At 39.9% G+C, this 19,344-nt stretch overlaps 1 protein-coding gene across 1 annotated transcript in view; it reads right to left on the bottom strand.

The window, feature by feature from the left end:
• The window catches only part of LOC126173816 (oxysterol-binding protein-related protein 1-like), a 419,616-nt gene that overhangs the window by 26,790 nt on the left and 373,482 nt on the right, over positions 1–19,344 (bottom strand). Inside the window, exons 20-22 of the mRNA XM_049920986.1 lie at positions 11,451–11,574; positions 11,230–11,373; positions 7,089–7,171 (exon numbers count right to left, since the gene is read on the bottom strand). Coding sequence (XP_049776943.1) covers positions 7,089–7,171; positions 11,230–11,373; positions 11,451–11,574 — 351 coding nt within the window. The remainder of the gene's footprint in view (positions 1–7,088; positions 7,172–11,229; positions 11,374–11,450; positions 11,575–19,344) is intronic.

The following is a 19,344-nucleotide window of genomic DNA, read 5'->3' as shown; positions in this document are numbered from 1 at the left end:
CCCTTCTTCAGCAGTAATGTGTTTATTTTTCTCAGTTTGTAGTTGATTGGTACATACGAAGGACAATTATATTACTGAAAGTTCTCAAGGAAATTGCCAACATGTGCTTCTTCTTCTTCTTCTTAATGTGTTGTGTTATACTGGCATGTCCATGTTGAATGATGAAAACTGAATGACAAAGTACATACTACATTCATAGATGTTGTGTTTTGCTCCAAGAAAGGAAACTCTACTTTAAGCAATGGAAACTCCAGGTTGGAATATCAATAATATTAGTAAAAGGATAGATTGCTACTCTCTATAAAAATGAAACACTAAGTTGCAGACAGGTACAACGAAATGACTGTTACACATTTAGCTTCTGGCCATAGCCTTCTTCAGAAAAGAAAACACACACGTATTCATATAAGTACGGACATCTCACACACAATTGCCACATCGAATGAAATCAGTAATCTCGAGTGGGGCAGGGAAGCGGGAAGGACAGCAGGGTTTGGGTAGAAGGAGAGAAGAGCACTGCCAGGCAAAGTGTGTGGTGACTAGATGATGACATGACAAGACTGCTGTTCCTGTTCTTTTCCACTACCTCCCCCCTCCACGCCTTGCAGCCACCTGCATTGCCAGCAATCTTGCGATGCCTCCATTTAGTCCTTGTACACTCTGCCTGAGAGCACTCTTCTCTCCCCTCACCCATACCTTGCTATCCCTCCCCATTCCCCGCCTCACGACCGGGCGAGGTGGCGCAGTGGTTAAACACTGGACTCGCATTCAGGAGGACGACGGTTCAATCCCGCGTCCGGCCATCCTGATTTAGGTTTTCCGTGATTTCCCTAAATCGCTCCAGGCAAATGCCGGGATGGTTCCTTTCAAAGGGCACGGCCGACTTCCTTCCCCGTACTTCCCTAATCCGATGAGACCGATGACCTCGCTGTCTGGTCTCCTTCCCCGAAAACACCCAACCAATCCCCGCCCCACTCCACTACTCCATACTACTAATTTCATTTTACATGTCAGATGCATTCCGGTCTGAGCTGCCAGAGATGTAAGTCACGTGTTTGTGAAGTGTGCTTGCTTGTATGAATGGATGTGCATTTTCTTTTCTGAAGATGGCTTTGGCCCGAAGCTAAATGTATAGCAGTCTTTTTGTTATCCCTATCTGCAACTCAGTGGGTAAGCTCTATGTTAAGCAGCAATCCCTAATAGCGTTCAAACCCTACCTTTAAGAGTTTTGGAGAAAGTACATTTTCTTTTCCCCATATTAACATGCACATGTGTCTTGAACAAAGTGAAAGTAAACAATAGAACTCACTCGCAGAAGCTCATTGTGCCCTCACTGTTAAAAGCTGTTCACTACTTTTTATTGTACTTTCAGTAGAAATATGAACACCAAGCAATCTGCAGCTACTGCCAGTCCATAAGATCTAACGATGTGTAGCTAATTCATATTTGTTACTACAGATAAGCACAACATTTGAACATTAATGTCCTAATAATGAGCTTTCACAAAACTTCATTATTTCCATATGTCATTTCTACACAGAAAAATGATCATTACAAAGCTCACACCAGAGTTGTCAACACTGAGCAAGGCAGTGGAAAGTCTTTTCTCCATACCTCTACTGTCAATGTATACTTTCCCACTCTGCTCTTGTTACGGGCCAGGAGCCAAGAAAACTTAACACCTGAAATGTTGCAGCTAGCATCTGCATTCTCTTCAACATTCAAGTTGCACCTGGCTCTCAGTAAGAAAATGTCAAAAACATGTGACAAAATTGACATTAAAAAAAAAAAAAAAAAAAAAAAAAACAAAAAAAAAAAAAACAGAGAACTAAATGAAAAAGTTAAAGTAAGGGTCTACAGAAAAATGGGGCATTTGGTATCTCATTAAAGGTTTCTTGGGACAACTGGACACACAACAACAAAAAAAAGGATGTCTGGCCACCCTAAATCATCCCAAAAGATATAGTTACTCATTTTACGCGACTTAAGCTCCCATTCAAGGTTTTGTTTGCAGTTACAATAAATGAGGCTCAAGGTCAAAGAGAAGAGGAGAGGGGGAGGAAATGGACATTGAGAGGGGGAGGAAATGGAAACAGAACGGGGGAGGAAATGGACACAGAAATGGGGAAGGTGGAGATGGATAGAGAGAGAGCAGGAGGAAGCAGATATCAGGTATTTTTCATTTGGACTGGTACTTTCTCATACCTTCTCAGTTTCTCTTTTTCTGTTAACTTCACATTATACATTAAAGAGATTGCAATATATAAATAAATACACATAGAACCCTTCTACAAGTGCTCCTGTTTTGACCTATCAAATTATGAATTTTATTGTTTCAAAACAAATTACCAAAATATATACACACCTTCCCATATCAGGTAAGGAAAATGATGTCTGACATATGACCTCCACTACTGAACTAGCATGCCAGACTCCACTTGCTTTATCATGGTGTATTGACTTACACCAATGATTTAAGATAATCCCCAAACAGACAAAAATAGCAAGGGGTAAGTCACGTGACTTTAGTGACCACTGATGGTACATGACATGATCTGAAACCATTCACAGAGCAACTCAATTGTTTTGTGGGAAATGTGAACAGGTGGCTCAATCCTGCTGAAACCACAACATTTGAACATTCATTCCACTGAAATGAAGGCACAAAAACTTCTTATCAATACACAGTATCAGATTCCATTAACTGCCACAACTTGTCCTGTCTCACCTTCAACAAAATATGGGCTGATTATAACGCCTACATAGTAGACACATCAAACCATCGGATGCTGTGGATGAATTCGCAAGTCTTGAATCAACTAGGATTTTTTGATTCTCAGATACACCAGTTCTTTTTATTCACAAAGCCATTCAATTCAAAGTGTTGCTCAGTCTCTAAAGATCATGTTCCTTGCAAAACCACCATCTTCTTGCTGTCTTCTCAGGAACCAGTCAATAAATCTTTTCCTCATGATTAGCTTCTTTCAGCTGCTGTGTTAATTACATTATGTAAGAGTGGTAATGAAGATCACAGTGGAAAGTATATTGCTGAAAAAAATCCTACACCCAATTTTTGAGAAAGGCAAAGAATCGACTTCACTAATAGCCACACTTTCACAAACCACTGCAAGCACAGATTGGCCAGAATGAGGGTATCCAGAATTCTTAATATTCACTCTTTAACTTGTTTCATCTAACTTTACAATAAGTCTGCATGTTTATGATTCATCTGATGTTTCATTGCACACTAGAATCATATGAAGACATCTCACAGTTGTTGCATTGCACCCTAGAACCATACGAAGACATGTCACGGTTTCTGCATGACTTTCCTGTTCTCATATAATATTTCTACTATTAGCACCCATTGTAGAACAGTAAACAGCTCCATGGTTAGACACACAATGAAGAAATGTGAGAAATTTAGACCAAAGCAACAATCAAAATATTTACATGAATGGAAATGATACTAAACAATGTGCACAAACAAGAATATACCACATGATTTAAAAAAGCTGCACTTTTAGAAGGGCCCTTTAGTTTACCAACCCTGTGATTCTATAGATCATAAATGTATCCTGTATATTGTAATCAAGTAAAAAAGATGTCTGGATTTATCCACCTTCTCAAATAAAGCACAAATATATTTATAAAACAGTATCTCTTCCCAAGAATCCATGTATAACGCACAGTTACAAATCTACTGATTCCGCTAACCAGTTATGTCTGCCCAGTATAATATAAAAAAATAAAAATTTTAAAGGAATTAAATTATATATGATTGCATTGTTAAAATGTTCTGTGCTTATTGGTATTCTTTTGGACATCAGACTTCCTTACATTTTTGTTGAAACTGCAGGCTGCGGAGGACTCCGGGGACAACGGGACTTATCATAGTCACAAAAATCCTCTTCCTGTAATTTTCCTCTTCACTTACTTCAATAACAAAAATGCTTGATATGGTTCTTTAACACTGTATTATTCATTCACATGTATAATACATCGAGATCACAATACTTCATCTCTAAAATCGCACATCCTCATCGTCCTTCTACATATGAGAGAGTTAGACTGTGTCTGTCTAAAACAAAAAACTGTACAACCAATTGAATGAGAAAATGTTTTCATTTGTCTGCACCTTACCACACTTCATAATTAATGTCTTTGTCAACCCTCTGGATAAGCGATGTTTCAATTATTTTTTATTTTTTATTTTTATTAATATAAATCTTAATTTTACGGCATCCTGCGGGCCTTTCATCATGTACTTATACACCAGCTCACTGTTTCTGTAAATGCAGGACAGTGTGCACTATATGTCCAATTGATTCATCTGCTAATGTAGCTTTCCTGCTCACTTCCAAGTGATGTTGCAAAACTGTTAGCACACTGGACAAACATTCAGTAAGACGAACATTCAAATCCACATCTGATCATCCAGATTCAGGTTTTCCACGATTTCCATGCATGGTCCGAGAAAACACTGTGATGGTTCCTTTGAAATGGCACACACAATTTCTGTCCTCATCCTAAAAACAATCCAAGCTTGTACTCTTGATTCTAATGACCTCAATGTCGATGAGACATCAGACCCTGGCTTAGGTCTTTCAGAGCCCTGTCAAATTCTTCTCACAGTATCATATTTCCCATTTCATACTCATCTACGTACTCTTCCTTTTCTACAATATTACCTTCAAGTACATTTTGTTTGCTTAGCCCATCTCTACATTCCTGCCACCTTTCAGCTTTCCCTTCTTTACTTGGTACTTGTTTTCCATCAAGCTCTTGATATTCAATCAGCTGGTTATCTTTCCTCCAAAGGCCTCTTTAATTCTCCTACACATGGTATCTTATATTACATTTGTCCTCTACCTAATTCCTACTTAACCACTGTGAACTTCCTGTTAATCTCACTTTTTAGACTTTTCATTCTCTTTAGCCTGCTCCACTTGCTGCACTTTTACATTTTCTTCTTCCATCAATTAAATACAGTACCTCCTGTGATATCCAAGGATTTCTAATAGGTCTTGTCTTTTAACTTACTTAATCCTCTGCTGCCTTCATTTTTCACCTCTCACAGCAACCCATTCATCTACTGCTGTATTCCTTTCCCCTCTTTGATTCACTCCTTGCCTAATATTTCCTATGAAATTCTCAGTGACCTCTTGTTCTTTTAACTTATCCAGGTCCCATCTCCATAATTTCATAACTTTTTGCAATTGCTTCAGTTTTAATCTATAGTTTATAAACAATAAATTGTGGTTAGAGTCCACATCTGCCCCTGAACATCTTACAGTTGGTTCCAGAATCCCTGTATTACCATTATATGATCAATCTGAAACCTTCCAGTGTCCCCAGGCCTCTTCCACATCTACAACCTTCTTTCATGATTCTTATACCAAGTATTAACAATGATAAAATTATGCTCTGAACAAAATTTTAACAGGTTGCTTCCTATTTCATTTCTTCCCCCCACTCCATACTCCATACCTGTACTCACCTGACCAGAAGTTCTTTTCCTCCTGCCACCAAACTTCACAAATTCCCACCATATCTAACTTCAATATATCCATTTCCCCTTTCAGATTTTCTACATTACCTATCCAATTAAGGAATCTAACATTCCATGCTACAGTTCATAGTCTACTGATGATGACATCCTCCTGTAGTCCCTGCCCAGAGATCCAAATGGGGGACGATTTTACCTCCAGAATTTTTTACCCAAGAGAATGTCATCACCATTTAACCATACAGTAGAGCTGCATGCTATTGCTGTGGTTTTCCCCTGCTTTCAGTCATTCACAGTACCGCCACAGTAAGGCCATTTTGGCTGATGTTACAAGGCCAGATCAGTGAAGACCCTGTTCTCTGCAACTACTGAAAAGGCTGCTGCCCATCTTCAAGAATAAAATATTTGTCTGGTCTCTCAATGGATACCCCTTTACTGAGGTTGCACCTAAGGTATGGCTATCTGTATCATTGAGGCACGCAAGGCAACCCGACATGGCAAGGCCCATTGTTCATGGAACAAAAGCAAACTGGTGCTTTTCAAATATTTTATTTTCTATTTGGAACACAATTCATTTCCCTTCAACTCTTTCCTGTCTCTCTTACAGATGAAGGAACTATGGTTCTAAAAATTAGCATTTGTGGTTTTTTCCTCAACTTTCTCTGGTAAATGACATACTTATTTGACTGTACATTCATTTTGGATATTATTTTAATTATAAATGATTTAGTCACTGGTGAGACTAGTTACTGATGTGCAGATCTAAAGTTTAATTTTCACTGACCATCCCTGTTTTATCCATACTGTAAGGTACTCCAAACAAGAACCTACATGATTTTGAAATGTGACACTTATGAATGGCAGTAGTGTGCTAACCACATATTCTTCCAAAATTGCCACCAAATTTTGTCTTCCGGTGCAAGAAGAATCTGTTGTGGTTGGTGTAGATTGATCCACTGCACAGGTTTATTATTTTAGGTACTTTATTGTTATTTAAACTACTATCACATTTAACCGTAAATTTAAGCAAATACACAAAAGCATATGTATCTCTCATTATTACAGTATCACATTATCAATCATTCTGTTGACTATATTAACATTTTTAAAACAATCTGTACTTTCAAACCTCTATAAGCATGTACAATGAAAAGTATGCTCAGATGTGGGAAAATATGTTTCAGTAATGAATACATGGCAATTTTTTTTTTTTTAAAGTTACGTATTATTGAACTGAGAAATTTGGACTGGACTATATGTTACTCTCATATTACATTCTGTAGTCTATTTACAATGAACATCAGACCTACACACTATCACTGATTATATGTACAGACATGTCACGTACTTTAGATGCAAGTGGTTTCTGTGAATGCTTCACATATAATTCACAGCAAATGCTGTAGCAACTAAATATCAGTGTAAGTACAATGCTGCTCTCAGTTTTAGAGTCCACCTCACTGTTTAGTGCCATTACTATCATAGTGTTTACAAAATAGTGTCAATACATTATTAATGGATCATTAGGTGAGAAAAATATCTGCTTGAATGAAAGATCATGAATGATATCATTTCTTACCTGCAGTCAGTGGGACACAGTTTCTCCCTCATTCCTTCCTCCATTTCATTCAAGGACATGGCAAACAAAGTGAATTGGTAGTACTGTCAAAAAAGAATGAAAATTAATAATATCAATAGCACTAGTAATAACAATAGTACTACTACCACTACCAAAAACAACAACGACAACTGCTATAGGCATGTAGAAAATTTGCACATTATGACTTGTATGAATATCATACCAAAAGCCTCATTTGATTTCTGAATTAATACAGTTATTTCACATGTTCGTATGCTCTATTGTTTGTGAAAATTGCACAACTGTGGTAAAAACATGTCTTCAACTCATGTAGTCTTTGAAAGCAAGCTGGGAATTTCATTCCAGAAAGAGTCTATCCAAGCTTGCAACTGCGTTACATTAGTTTGAGATGAAAATCAAAAACGGGGTTGAGAACCAACAAAACACCAAAACAATACATCTAGTGAATGGGCTGGTCAAGTGAGAAGAGGAACCTCAAATGCAAGTCACAAGCCTGAAATGTGGCTGAGCTGTTGTCATGCAGTTCAGAAAAGCTACCAAAAAAGATTACCACATTCTGCTCAACAGCTCTGTAAATGGAGTGACTGGTACTGAGAATACAAAATGAATCAACTGGGTGACAGAAGTATCCAATGGTAACCTAAATCAATGCCAGGAGTTCATTTGTGATGACTCTATCTAATGAATTTTGGAATACTGTATTCATCTATGTAACATTTTAAATGCTCTCATCCAACATTATTATCAAAACTGAAGTAAATTTCATAGTCTGCTCCTGGTCCACAGTTAAGTTTCTGTATTCATGTGCTGGCTACACCTGAAGATATTTTGTTTGTATCCAATGAATCCTCAGCTCTCTTAGACTGCAGATTCGTGTGCAAGTTGCACTTGCATGAGTGTGTGTGTGTGTGTGTGTGTGTGCGCGCGTGTGTATATGTGTGTCTGCTGCCGACAAAGACCTTAATGGCCGAAAGCTATGATTGTGTGAATCTTTTTATTGTGCCTATCTTCGCTCAGCATCTCCGCTGAATGGTGAGTAGCAACTTTGCTTCTCTCATATTGTTACATTCCATCCTTGATTTTCCACTGTTTGAATCCCAAGCATAGGATTATATGCACAAATTCATAAGTACAGCGTGTTATGGTCACCTGCAGGAGCCAGGCAATGACCCACCTAAGACAATGCTCCTATATTGTGCCACCACTCAGACGAGTTGGCTGATAGTCTGTGGTGAGGTCACACACTGTATTTTATAAGCAAGGCACTTGCTTGCCCCCCCCCCCCCCCCCCCCCCCCACACACACACACACACACACCTGCAACAAGAGATGGCTTACGTTTGCTGATTATGAACTACTAATTCATTGCCACCTTTCCCTTGGTTGTCACACACTTTTTCTTCCATTAGGTTGCTGCTCAGGCATTATCTCATACAATAGTCCTCCAACCACATAGTGAGTTGAGACCATTATTTGCTACAATTTACACTATTATCAACTATAATGCAGGTTTGCCTTCTGTTTCAGTCTTTGCAGTTTTTTATGCAGTCTAGTCTCATACATTCCTTAACTCAGTATTTCATTTATAGGATTCTACTTTTCTAACTTGTTGTTTTTTCCATGTTTTATTACCAGCAAAAATGAAAACATAGCCACTGTTTTATTAAATTTTATTACATCTTTTTTACACTGTAATCTCAGACTTCTTGTAACTTTAAAGTTAGCAAATTTGTTCCAAAATTCTTACTGCAATTGTGTGTAACATTATGTGCCAGATATTTACTTTTTCTATGATGTCAAGTCTATATAGAAAGTAGGAGGCAAAAAAGATGAAGACTAGTTGTTAATCACACTGCAGTCTGCTCGAAAGCTATCTATAAAACTTCAGGCTGAACAAAAGTGGAAAAGATTGAAGGATAACATATTCAAACACAATTTTGATCTAATAAAATTTCTGGCTTGATATGTGCTGAGTAGGTGACTACATATTTAGAAGTTTTCAGGGTTTTATTGTCAGTAAAGAGAAAAAGTGTAGCTTCATAACTCTGCATGCTCAAGTTTTCCATTTCTTAACTGAATCATCTAAAAAACTAACTGAATAAAATTAAAAATTAAAAAAAAAAAAAAAAACAGGAAAATCTTTCTTCAGCATCCTGATTAATATTAATCAACTCAGTATCATCACCATCATCAATCATCGTCAACTGATAAAAACAGTGGCATTTCTGCATATAGATTTGAAGACAAACGATAAATTTCAAAGTTGATGAAATTTCAAAGTTGGTCCCTATTCCCATTTTTGTTTACCTATCCTTGATTATTGAAACACATTTCTACTGGCTAATTTCTTATTCTTACACTTAAATCTTCTTTCAATTACTACATAGTTATTTCTATTCACAGAATTGCATGCTTCATCATGAATTTGTAGGTTAGACCTTAATTTTCCCCCTCTTCATTAACGTAATTTAAAGCAATAGTTTGGAAAACAAAAAAGCAAAAAAGACCTTGTAAATTGCAAGACCATGTAAGTTGAACAGCAATGAAAAAATAGACTATGGAACTTTAATACACTCCTGGAAATGGAAAAAAGAACACATTGACACCGGTGTGTCAGACCCACCATACTTGCTCCGGACACTGCGAGAGGGCTGTACAAGCAATGATCACACGCACGGCACAGCGGACACACCAGGAACCGCGGTGTTGGCCGTCGAATGGCGCTAGCTGCGCAGCATTCGTGCACCGCCGCCGTCAGTGTCAGCCAGTTTGCCGTGGCATACGGAGCTCCATCGCAGTCTTTAACACTGGTAGCATGCCGCGACAGTGTGGACGTGAACCGTATGTGCAGTTGACGGACTTTGAGCGAGGGCGTATAGTGGGCATGCGGGAGGCCGGGTGGACGTACCGCCGAATTGCTCAACACGTGGGGCGTGAGGTCTCCACAGTACATCGATGTTGTCGCCAGTGGTCAGCGGAAGGTGCACGTGCCCGTCGACCTGGGACCGGACTGCAGCGACGCACGGATGCACGCCAAGACCGTAGGATCCTACGCAGTGCCGTAGGGGACCGCACCGCCACTTCCCAGCAAATTAGGGACACTGTTGCTCCTGGGGTATCGGCGAGGACCATTCGCAACCATCTCCATGAAGCTGGGCTACGGTCCCGCACACCGTTAGGCCGTCTTCCGCTCACGCCCCAACATCATGCAGCCCGCCTCCAGTGGTGTTGCGACAGGCGTGAATGGAGGGACGAATGGAGACGTGTCGTCTTCAGCGATGAGAGTCGCTTCTGCCTTGGTGCCAATGATGGTCGTATGCATGTTTGGTGCCGTGCAGGTGAGCACCACAATCAGGACTGCATACGACCGAGGCACACAGGGCCAACACCCGGCATCATGGTGTGGGGAGCGATCTCCTACACTGGTCGTACACCACTGGTGATCGTCGAGGGGACACTGAATAGTGCACGGTACATCCAAACCGTCATCGAACCCATCGTTCTACCATTCCTAGACCGGCAAGGGAACTTGCTGTTCCAACAGGACAATGCACGTCTGCATGTATCCCGTGCCACCCAACGTGCTCTAGAAGGTGTAAGTCAACTACCCTGGCCAGCAAGATCTCCGGATCTGTCCCCCATTGAGCTTGTTTGGGACTGGATGAAGCGTCGTCTCACGCGGTCTGCACGTCCAGCACGAACGCTGGTCCAACTGAGGCGCCAGGTGGAAATGGCATGGCAAGCCGTTCCACAGGACTACATCCAGCATCTCTACGACCGTCTCCATGAGAGAATAGCAGCCTGCATTGCTGCGAAAGGTGGATATACACTGTACTAGTGCCGACATTGTGCATGCTCTGTTGCCTGTGTCTATGTGCCTGTGATTCTGTCAGTGTGATCATGTGATGTATCTGACCCCAGGAATGTGTCAATAAAGTTTCCCCTTCCTGGGACAATGAATTCACGGTGTTCTTATTTCAATTTCCAGGAGTGTACTTCTCATACTTCATTTATGAATGGAATACCTTACTAAACAATTACTGCAGAATCCAGTAATACAGTAAAATGTAAAAAAAATACTTAGTACTACATGCAGATTTTACAATGAGGTGTGACTTACATCTGCCGCATTTTCTGGTCGTGGGTCAGCCTCCCACATGGTTACTGAATTGGGAATATCAATGGAGTAGGTGGAATCACATTTTGGAATATCACCATCCACTGGTTCAGGTATTGGACATCCATCATCAGCACTAAAGCTTGCCTGATGAGATATATAAAACTATGAGTTCATTACACTAAAAACAATGAAACAGACATTGTAAAGTCCAACAATCATACCTCAGACTGTGAGTTGCTCTTAAATGGTCCAACTTTTAAACTGTTGAGCTTAGCTAAAACTTTTTTTGGAGTATTTGATGGGCTATCTGTAGGTGTAGATCCCTTTCCTTTATCGCCATCTCTTCTAAGAATGAAATGAGGAAAATGAATAATTCTTGAAATCTACTTCACTCCAGTTAAGATACTAGAGTACATAGAAATAATTAATAGCATGTACAAAAGATCAATTCACTTGATTATAAAATAATGCTACTACAGAATACAACCCAAACACTTAACCTAAAATAAATACCACAAGTACAGAAATACATGTTGTGTAGAAGCTGATACAGGTAGGGTTCTTAGGTGGCAATTTTGAAATGTCTTTAGTCAATGCATAAAAATGTTACTTTCTCCCATTTTACATTACCTTAAATATGGTAATTGGTGAGGAAATTCTTTAGATATGCAGTAGATTTTATAGCACCAATTGTTGTTGCAAGGAACATGAGCAGAATATAAACAAAGTCAATTATGACTCACCTAATTGGAGTGCACTGGTTACATACAATGGATTTATGCTCATTTTCTGAATTATACTCAAATGATTTACCAAGGATCTAGGACAAAACAACCATCATCCCTCAATTTCAGTCTATCAGTTATTTTGAGTGACCATGAAGTCAGTAACCTGTGTATTTCACACAGTCTTGCAAAACTTTTTATTTCTGAAGCCAGCACTAAACTCACATCACTAATGAGTGTAATTAACATAATTGCTTATTTCACTTTCACTGTTGATAGCTCTGTCATACAGGCTGACAATAGGTTCCAACAAAGAGGCACAACCAAACTGCCCAAAATGATTCAAGATGTTTTTACTTATTGAAATTACTTCCTTTAATCTACAATTTATGTGACATTTCTTCATACAGACCTCCATTGTTCACACTCTTGTTGCCATCTTGTTGCCAATGTTGATGTATGTGCCATACATTATTTTGTTTTGGGTTTCAGTAACAATATAATTTATTTTCAAGGAATGTAGTCAAATTAAATTGGGTGATGCTGAGGGAATTAGGAAATGAGACACTTAAAGTAGTAAAGGAGTTTTGCTATTTGGGGAGCAAAATAAATGATGATGGTCAAAGTAGAGAGGATATAAAATGTAGACTGGCAATGGCAAGGGAAGAGTTTCTGAAGAAGAGAAATTTGTTAACATCGAGTATAGATTTAAGTGTCAGGAAGTCATTTTTGATAGTATTTGTATGGAGTGTCACCATGTATGGAAGTGAAACGTGGACAATAAATAGTTTAGACACAAAGAGAATAGATGCTTTCGAAATGTGGTGCTACAGAAGAATGCTGAAGATTAGATGGGTAGATCACATAACTAATGAGGAGGTATTGAATAGAATTGGGGAGAAGAGAAATTTGTGGCACAACTTGACTAGAAGAAGGGATAAGTTGGTAGGCCATATTCTGAGGCATCAAGGGATCACCAATTTAGTATTGGAGGGCAGTGTGGAGGGTAAAAATCATAGAGGGAGACCAAGAGATGAATGCATTAAACAGATTCAGAAGTATGTAGATTGCTGTAAGTACTGGGAGATGATGAAGCTTGCACAGGACAGACTAGCATGGAGAGCTGCTTCAAACCAATCTCTGGACTGAAGACCACATCAACAACACAACAATAATACTCCATCATATATCAGTTCCAATGTTACTTAAATGATGTTACCATCATCCTTCTTCTTCTTCACTGAAGGCAGTTTGGTGTATCCACCATGCCTATTCTGATAAAATGCTTCTTATTGCAATCATGATTAAATTTCAGTCTCAAAAAGTTGTAAAATTTTTCTGGCTGTTTATTTGTTGAATACCACTATAGTGGCCTATGTTTGTACCTATCTACAGTGCTGTCTTTTACCTAGATTCAACTTTGTCATTCTTCTGATCACTTTTCTCTCAGTGTTTGTTTTAAGTATGGCACAAAGTTGAATCTCAAGATTGCATTGTTATTCTCACCAGATTTTCTTACATCTTAACAACAAGTTGAGCCCTTCAGATGTAAACTATCACAGTAAACACATGTGGTGTTATAAAAGTCTACAATTCCTGTATGTTACGACTAGTCCATTAAATAAAAAGGGGTCTACTGCCAGATTAACTTCAGCCAATATCAATGCCACTAAATCTGTACAGAAGATGCACACGCCTCTCATAATCTAATATTACTTATATCTGTCAATATTCTATTTCAGAAAAACTATTTATTGCAAGCAAGAGTCTGAAAGAGGGACAAAATATTTACAAGGCCTCACAGAGCAATTATTTATTACCATATCACTTTACACAAACTTAAAGAGGTCCTATATACCCTCTGAGGATGGTACTCATGTAACTGTCCACACTATATGGTTTTGTGAATACACTCTCATACCACCTATCACTTGCAAGTGAGACACTGAAGCCAATGTACTTATTCAAGAAATACTACCAGTATTAATTTCAAATGTCTTCTATATGACACAAGAGGAAGTTCTACGGGTTGACAAAGAACTTCACTGTTTAATAACCCAGGCCAAGACACAAGCTCCGTGCCATGTCCAGGGTGTGAATTGCAGCCACCCAATGAAGCATTTCACCATCCTATTGGAGTCCTCAATAGCTACCTGGTTTTCCAGGCAATGACCATCATTAAGGAAGTTCTGATGGCACTGACTTATGCAGCAGTATTTGTCTTCTGCATTAACAGACCCACTTCAGCTGTATATATACCCTCGTACCAGCCAAGGAGGTCATCAGCATTGTTGGGCTAAGCATCAACACCTGTCATGTGTAGATCCCTTCTGTAGAGTCACTGAAATGTTTCAAGCCAGGTCATGAACCAACAACTACTGCCTGATGCTCTTGCTATCCAGTTGCCTTCATTCTGTCACTGTCTCCGCAAGGCCACCTGCCAGAATCCTATCGCTGCCTCACAGTCAAGGTATAAACTTTGATCCACCCAGCTTCATGCTGCTGGGGTCCAACACTGCAAGAAACAGGCACTAGCCGTCAGTCTGGGGTTCATCACCCTGGTCATCAACACCATCTTCTGCTACACTGGCCAGCGGCCAGCCTTGCTCCAGCCATCCAAACCCAGGATGCTGTCACTCCATCCTGATTCAGCAACACCACACCATTCACTATCAGGTCTCTCTTTGAGAAACATTTACACTGGCACATCTACAGAGGCACGTCTGGGTACAGGGTTAAATGTTCGTTACCTGTCATCTGCTTACTGCGGGCACGCTGTCCTACATCTGTTTTTTATGGTTAACAATAAAAAAATTTGACAACATCTAGCTGCCTTCATTGTCTATTTCTGCACCCACCTCCAAGAACAGCCACTCACTCCCTCCATCCATCCCAACATGTTTACGTTTTAAGTGAGAAGAAGAGATGTTGCAGGCTGAAATGGTAAATCAATGGAGGGCAAGAAAGGCAGTTTATTGGACCTGTACAGTTGGGTTTGCTCTTCCTTTCTTTTCTGCTAGTGTACATCACACACTTCAGGTGGTAGATGGGCAAAATGTCTTTCAGTGGAAAATTATCAACCCAGGAAGCAATTTAGAATTTTCTGGATGAGGCAGCTCAGGTTCGAGGTCATAATGTGGAGATACTTAGGACAGTAGAATGGTTAAAGCAGGAAAGAAGGAAAGGTCAACTCCTAGTAACCCCTACCTCTGCTTCACGCTAGTACTGACTCATTGGTTGCCCAGTCCACCCCCCGGTAGCTGAGTGGTCAGCGCGACAGAATGTGAATCCTAAGGGCCCCGAATTCGATTCCCAGCTGGGTCAGAGATTTTCTCCGCTCAGGGACTAGGTGTTGTGTTGTCCTAAGCATCATTATTTCATCCCCATCGACGTGCAAGTCGCGGAAGTGGCGTCAAATCGAAAGACTTGCAACCGGCGAACGGTCTACCTGACGGGAGGTCCTAGTCACACGACATATACATTTTTTTACTGGTTGCCCAAATATCTGGAGAACATATTTTTATTTTCTTTGATAATCTACATACAGCCACAAATTTAGGGAACTGGAATGACAAGCAGTTGTTACAAGTAGTTTGCTTAAAATTAGCATGGGCTGCAAAAGGTTGCAGTGCTTCGAGCATTTTTGTGTAAATTCTAGAACCACTCGGCCTTCCACCATCTTGAATACCCAATATTTTAGTTGTGAGTGGAAGAAAGGAACCCCATTTACTGTGCATCACCTGTCTGTGTGTGCAGGTTTGGAGTTTATTGTGAGATGACTGTAGACGTGGCAATCGAACGGCATCGACAAGTGTTTGCCGGTCACGCCAAGCAAGCTGTAGTGAAAGAACAATGAGTGTTTATGTATTCTGTGCTGTTTTATAAATTTGACTATTGTAGTGAAAAAAATAACAGTTGAGATATTGTTAATTAATGCTCATCCTGGACTTGGAGAGGATAAGATGTGTATTCAGAGTCAGGATGAGAATGGACTTGGTTTTTAAGCCAACTTTCTCTTATGCGTAAACGAACTTTGTTTCTAACCTTTGGATACACGAGGAGACTTACTTGACAGTGTTTGTTTATGTGGAGAATGAGATTTGTAAAAGTTTTGATGTTTGAAAATACATTGTTGAGTGAAGCAAAAGATACTGCATATGTCTGCTTTTTTACAAGTATAAAGAGTCTTGAAAAATTCCTGTTCCTAGCAAATATACTTCGGAGACGAAGAGAATAGGAGGTTACAGCAGCAAGCTACCCAGCAAAGAAAGTCGGCTGACCATCTCAAGTAAGTTGTATCGTTAAGGAAGTGGGTGTTTACACACATACCTCACCACTTCCATTCGTCCAAAGCGTTAGAAGGCGCAAGATGTTCAGTCCTGTGAGGACTTACGGGTAGGGTTAGTAGAGTGTTATAGAAAGAAAAATACATCTAAACAGTAACCACAAACAGTTAAATGACATAATTAAAAAACAAGGGGAATCAGTAGAAAGATTTTTAGATCATATGAGGAACATCAATATTAATTGTACATGGACATTTCGTGGTGTGCAGTTGCAGATGTAGTGGCTCTAAAGCTAAGTCCTGACAAAGTTGTTTTGCACAGTTATTCAGTTATTAAATTTAGTAGTTTCCAACAATGTCTCATGCTGTTTCTCATGAAATAAGAGTTTAATAAACTTTCAGAAACTTTTGCCCACTGTGTTTTTTTAGAGTTGTTGGTGCATTGAAGTCATTTATTAAATTTAGTATTAAATTTAGTATGTTAGTTTTCGGCTGACATTTCTTATTGTTCTCAGTGAAATATTTCAGTAAAACTTTCATTTTCTGTGTTTAATTTTATTGAGTGTTCCAGTGGTTGCTTGAATTTTTCGTTTTAGATAAAAAATTGTGTGGAGTTTTTGTGGTATTAGTATTAGTTGTGGTTTAGTAGTAATAACAAAAGTAGTTGCTTTCTTACTAGACAGCGAAATTCAAGGTCACTACTGTTAGTTCTTTAAATAGTAACACGGACATATAGTTTTTTCAGTAACTATTAAAATTTTACCATGAGTGAGAAGTAGGCTATGTTGTAGGTTTGTGAGTAGTGGATTACAGTGTGAGATTTGTTGAAAGTATTTTTATTGGGTCAAATGCAGTGGGGAAGCGATTGGGCATTATAGTGAGATCCTCTCCTGGAAATGCTGAACTTTTAGCAGAAATAAATTAACAGAGGAGCAGGAGCTTAAGTTCTATGCCTCTCAGATGCAGTTACAAGATGCAAAGGAGGAATTAGAAAGGCTGAGGAGGGTGAAGGGTGCTGTGGAATGGGAACTGGCAGCTCGTAAGAAGGCAGCTAGGAAGAGGAGACATTCAGGTTGTACTTTGCTTATAACCAATAGATTTGACCAACTGTCAGAGTTGAGTGGAGAGGAGCCTCTTCTAGGTATAGGTGTAGGAAAAATGCAGCAGACCTTGGCAGTTAGGAAGCCTAAGTCACTTGCAAATTCTAACAGAAAGAAGAAGGTTCTGCTACTAGGTAGTACGCATGGCAGAGGTGTGGGCCAGCAGTAGCAGGAAGTGATGGGGAGTGACTACCAGGTCACCAGCATTGTGAAGTCTAGTGCAGGGTTGGCTCAGGTGTCTGTTTCCATAAGGGAGTTATGTAGGAATTTTACGACAGAGGATCAGGTAGTGATTGTAGGTGGAGCTGGGAATAGTCTTGATAGGGATGGGGATTATGATGTAGGTGGTGACTTGGTAAAGATAGCTACTCAAACTGGTGGCACTAATGCATGTTTCGTGCAACTTTTTCAACATCATGATCAGCCTCATCTTAATGCTGCTGTTAGGCGTGTTAACATGGGGCTGGAGAAGGGGCTGATGGTGGGGGGTGTGGCTCACACTGCAGTGGTGCCAGTTGAGTATATCAATAGATCTAGTTTCACTAGGCGTAGCCTACCTCAATAGGTATGGAAAGGGGAGGCTAACAAAGCTTATTAATGACAGTGTAGTGATGGTGGTGGGAAAATTCCTGTAGTAGTTGGCATTAGGGCTGCACCTTTTTTCGATTGAAGAAAGCTGATAGGTAGGACTGGATTGGATTGGATTGATTTGGGGGAAGAAACCAAACAGCAAGGTCATCAGTCTCATTGGATTAGGAAAGGAAGTCAGCTGTGCCCTGTCAAAGGAACCATCCTGGCATTTGCCTGAAGCGATTTAGGGAAATCATGGAAAACCTAAATCGGGATGGCCGGACACAGGACTGAATTGTCGTCCTCCCGAATGTGAGTCCAGTGTGCTAACCACTGTGACACCTCACTCGGTAAGCTGATAGCTATCCCTGCTTAAAGGAAGTACCCCTAACAAAGGAATCACCTTCGGAGGAGGTCAGGTAGTCAAGTAGTGAAGGAATTAGCATACTTCATCAAAATGTAACAGGTATTAGAGATAAAGTTAGTGAACTGCTTATAGATGTTGACACTGACATTATTGGTATATTGGAGCACCACTTAAATAATTTGACAATTCAGAGGCTTCCTGTACCAGGATACAGATTAGATGGCTGTTTTTCAAAGAGTTCTTTGTGGAGGGAGAGTGGCCATGTATGTAACAAAGAGTATTCCATTTGAGTCTGCATATGTATCACAGCATTGTACTGAACAGGTATTTGAATGTTGTGCATGTGCAGTTGAATATAGTAAAACTAAAGTTCTAATTGTTGGTGTTTGTAGGTTCACTAACTGAAAGCATTTCTGCTCAACCTAGAGGGGGTTCTTGGCTCACTTTATAGGAAATATGTGGTGACTTCAATATTAATTTTGTATGTGATTGTGCAAGAAAAAGGTGGTTGGAAGATCTCTTAATTCATAAGATCTCCCTATGTTTTTTCCAACCAGGCTGCAGGGGAACAATAGCACAGCCATAGACAATATTTCTGAGGGTCTCACTGAAGCCTTCACTGACCATAATTATCCTCCCAACCATGTACAAAAACAAATCTCCTTTGCCTTATCTTTCCAGTCTCCCACCACCTCTCAAAGCCCCACCATCCAGCCACAGAGGAGCATTCCCCTCGTAACTCAGTACCACCCAGGACAGGAGCAACTGAATTAAATTCTTAGCCAGGGTTTCGATTACCTCTCGTTGTGCCCTGAAATGAGAAATGTCCTGCCCACTATCCTTCCCACCCCTCCCACAGTTGTACTCCGGTGTAAACCAAACCTGTACAATATACTCGTCCATCCTCAGACAACATCTGCTCCCAATTCCTCAGCTAATGGCTAATACCTGTGTAATAGACCTAGATGAAAGACCTGTCCCATAAATCCTCCCAACACCACATACTCCAGTCCTGTCACCTATCCTATCAAAGGCAGAGCTACCTGTGAAACCAGTCATTTGATTTAC

Source organism: Schistocerca cancellata, chromosome 1 (genome assembly GCF_023864275.1).
Source record: "Schistocerca cancellata isolate TAMUIC-IGC-003103 chromosome 1, iqSchCanc2.1, whole genome shotgun sequence".
Classification (NCBI taxonomy): domain Eukaryota; kingdom Metazoa; phylum Arthropoda; class Insecta; order Orthoptera; family Acrididae; genus Schistocerca; species Schistocerca cancellata.
This window is presented reverse-complemented; position numbering and strand designations above follow the sequence as displayed.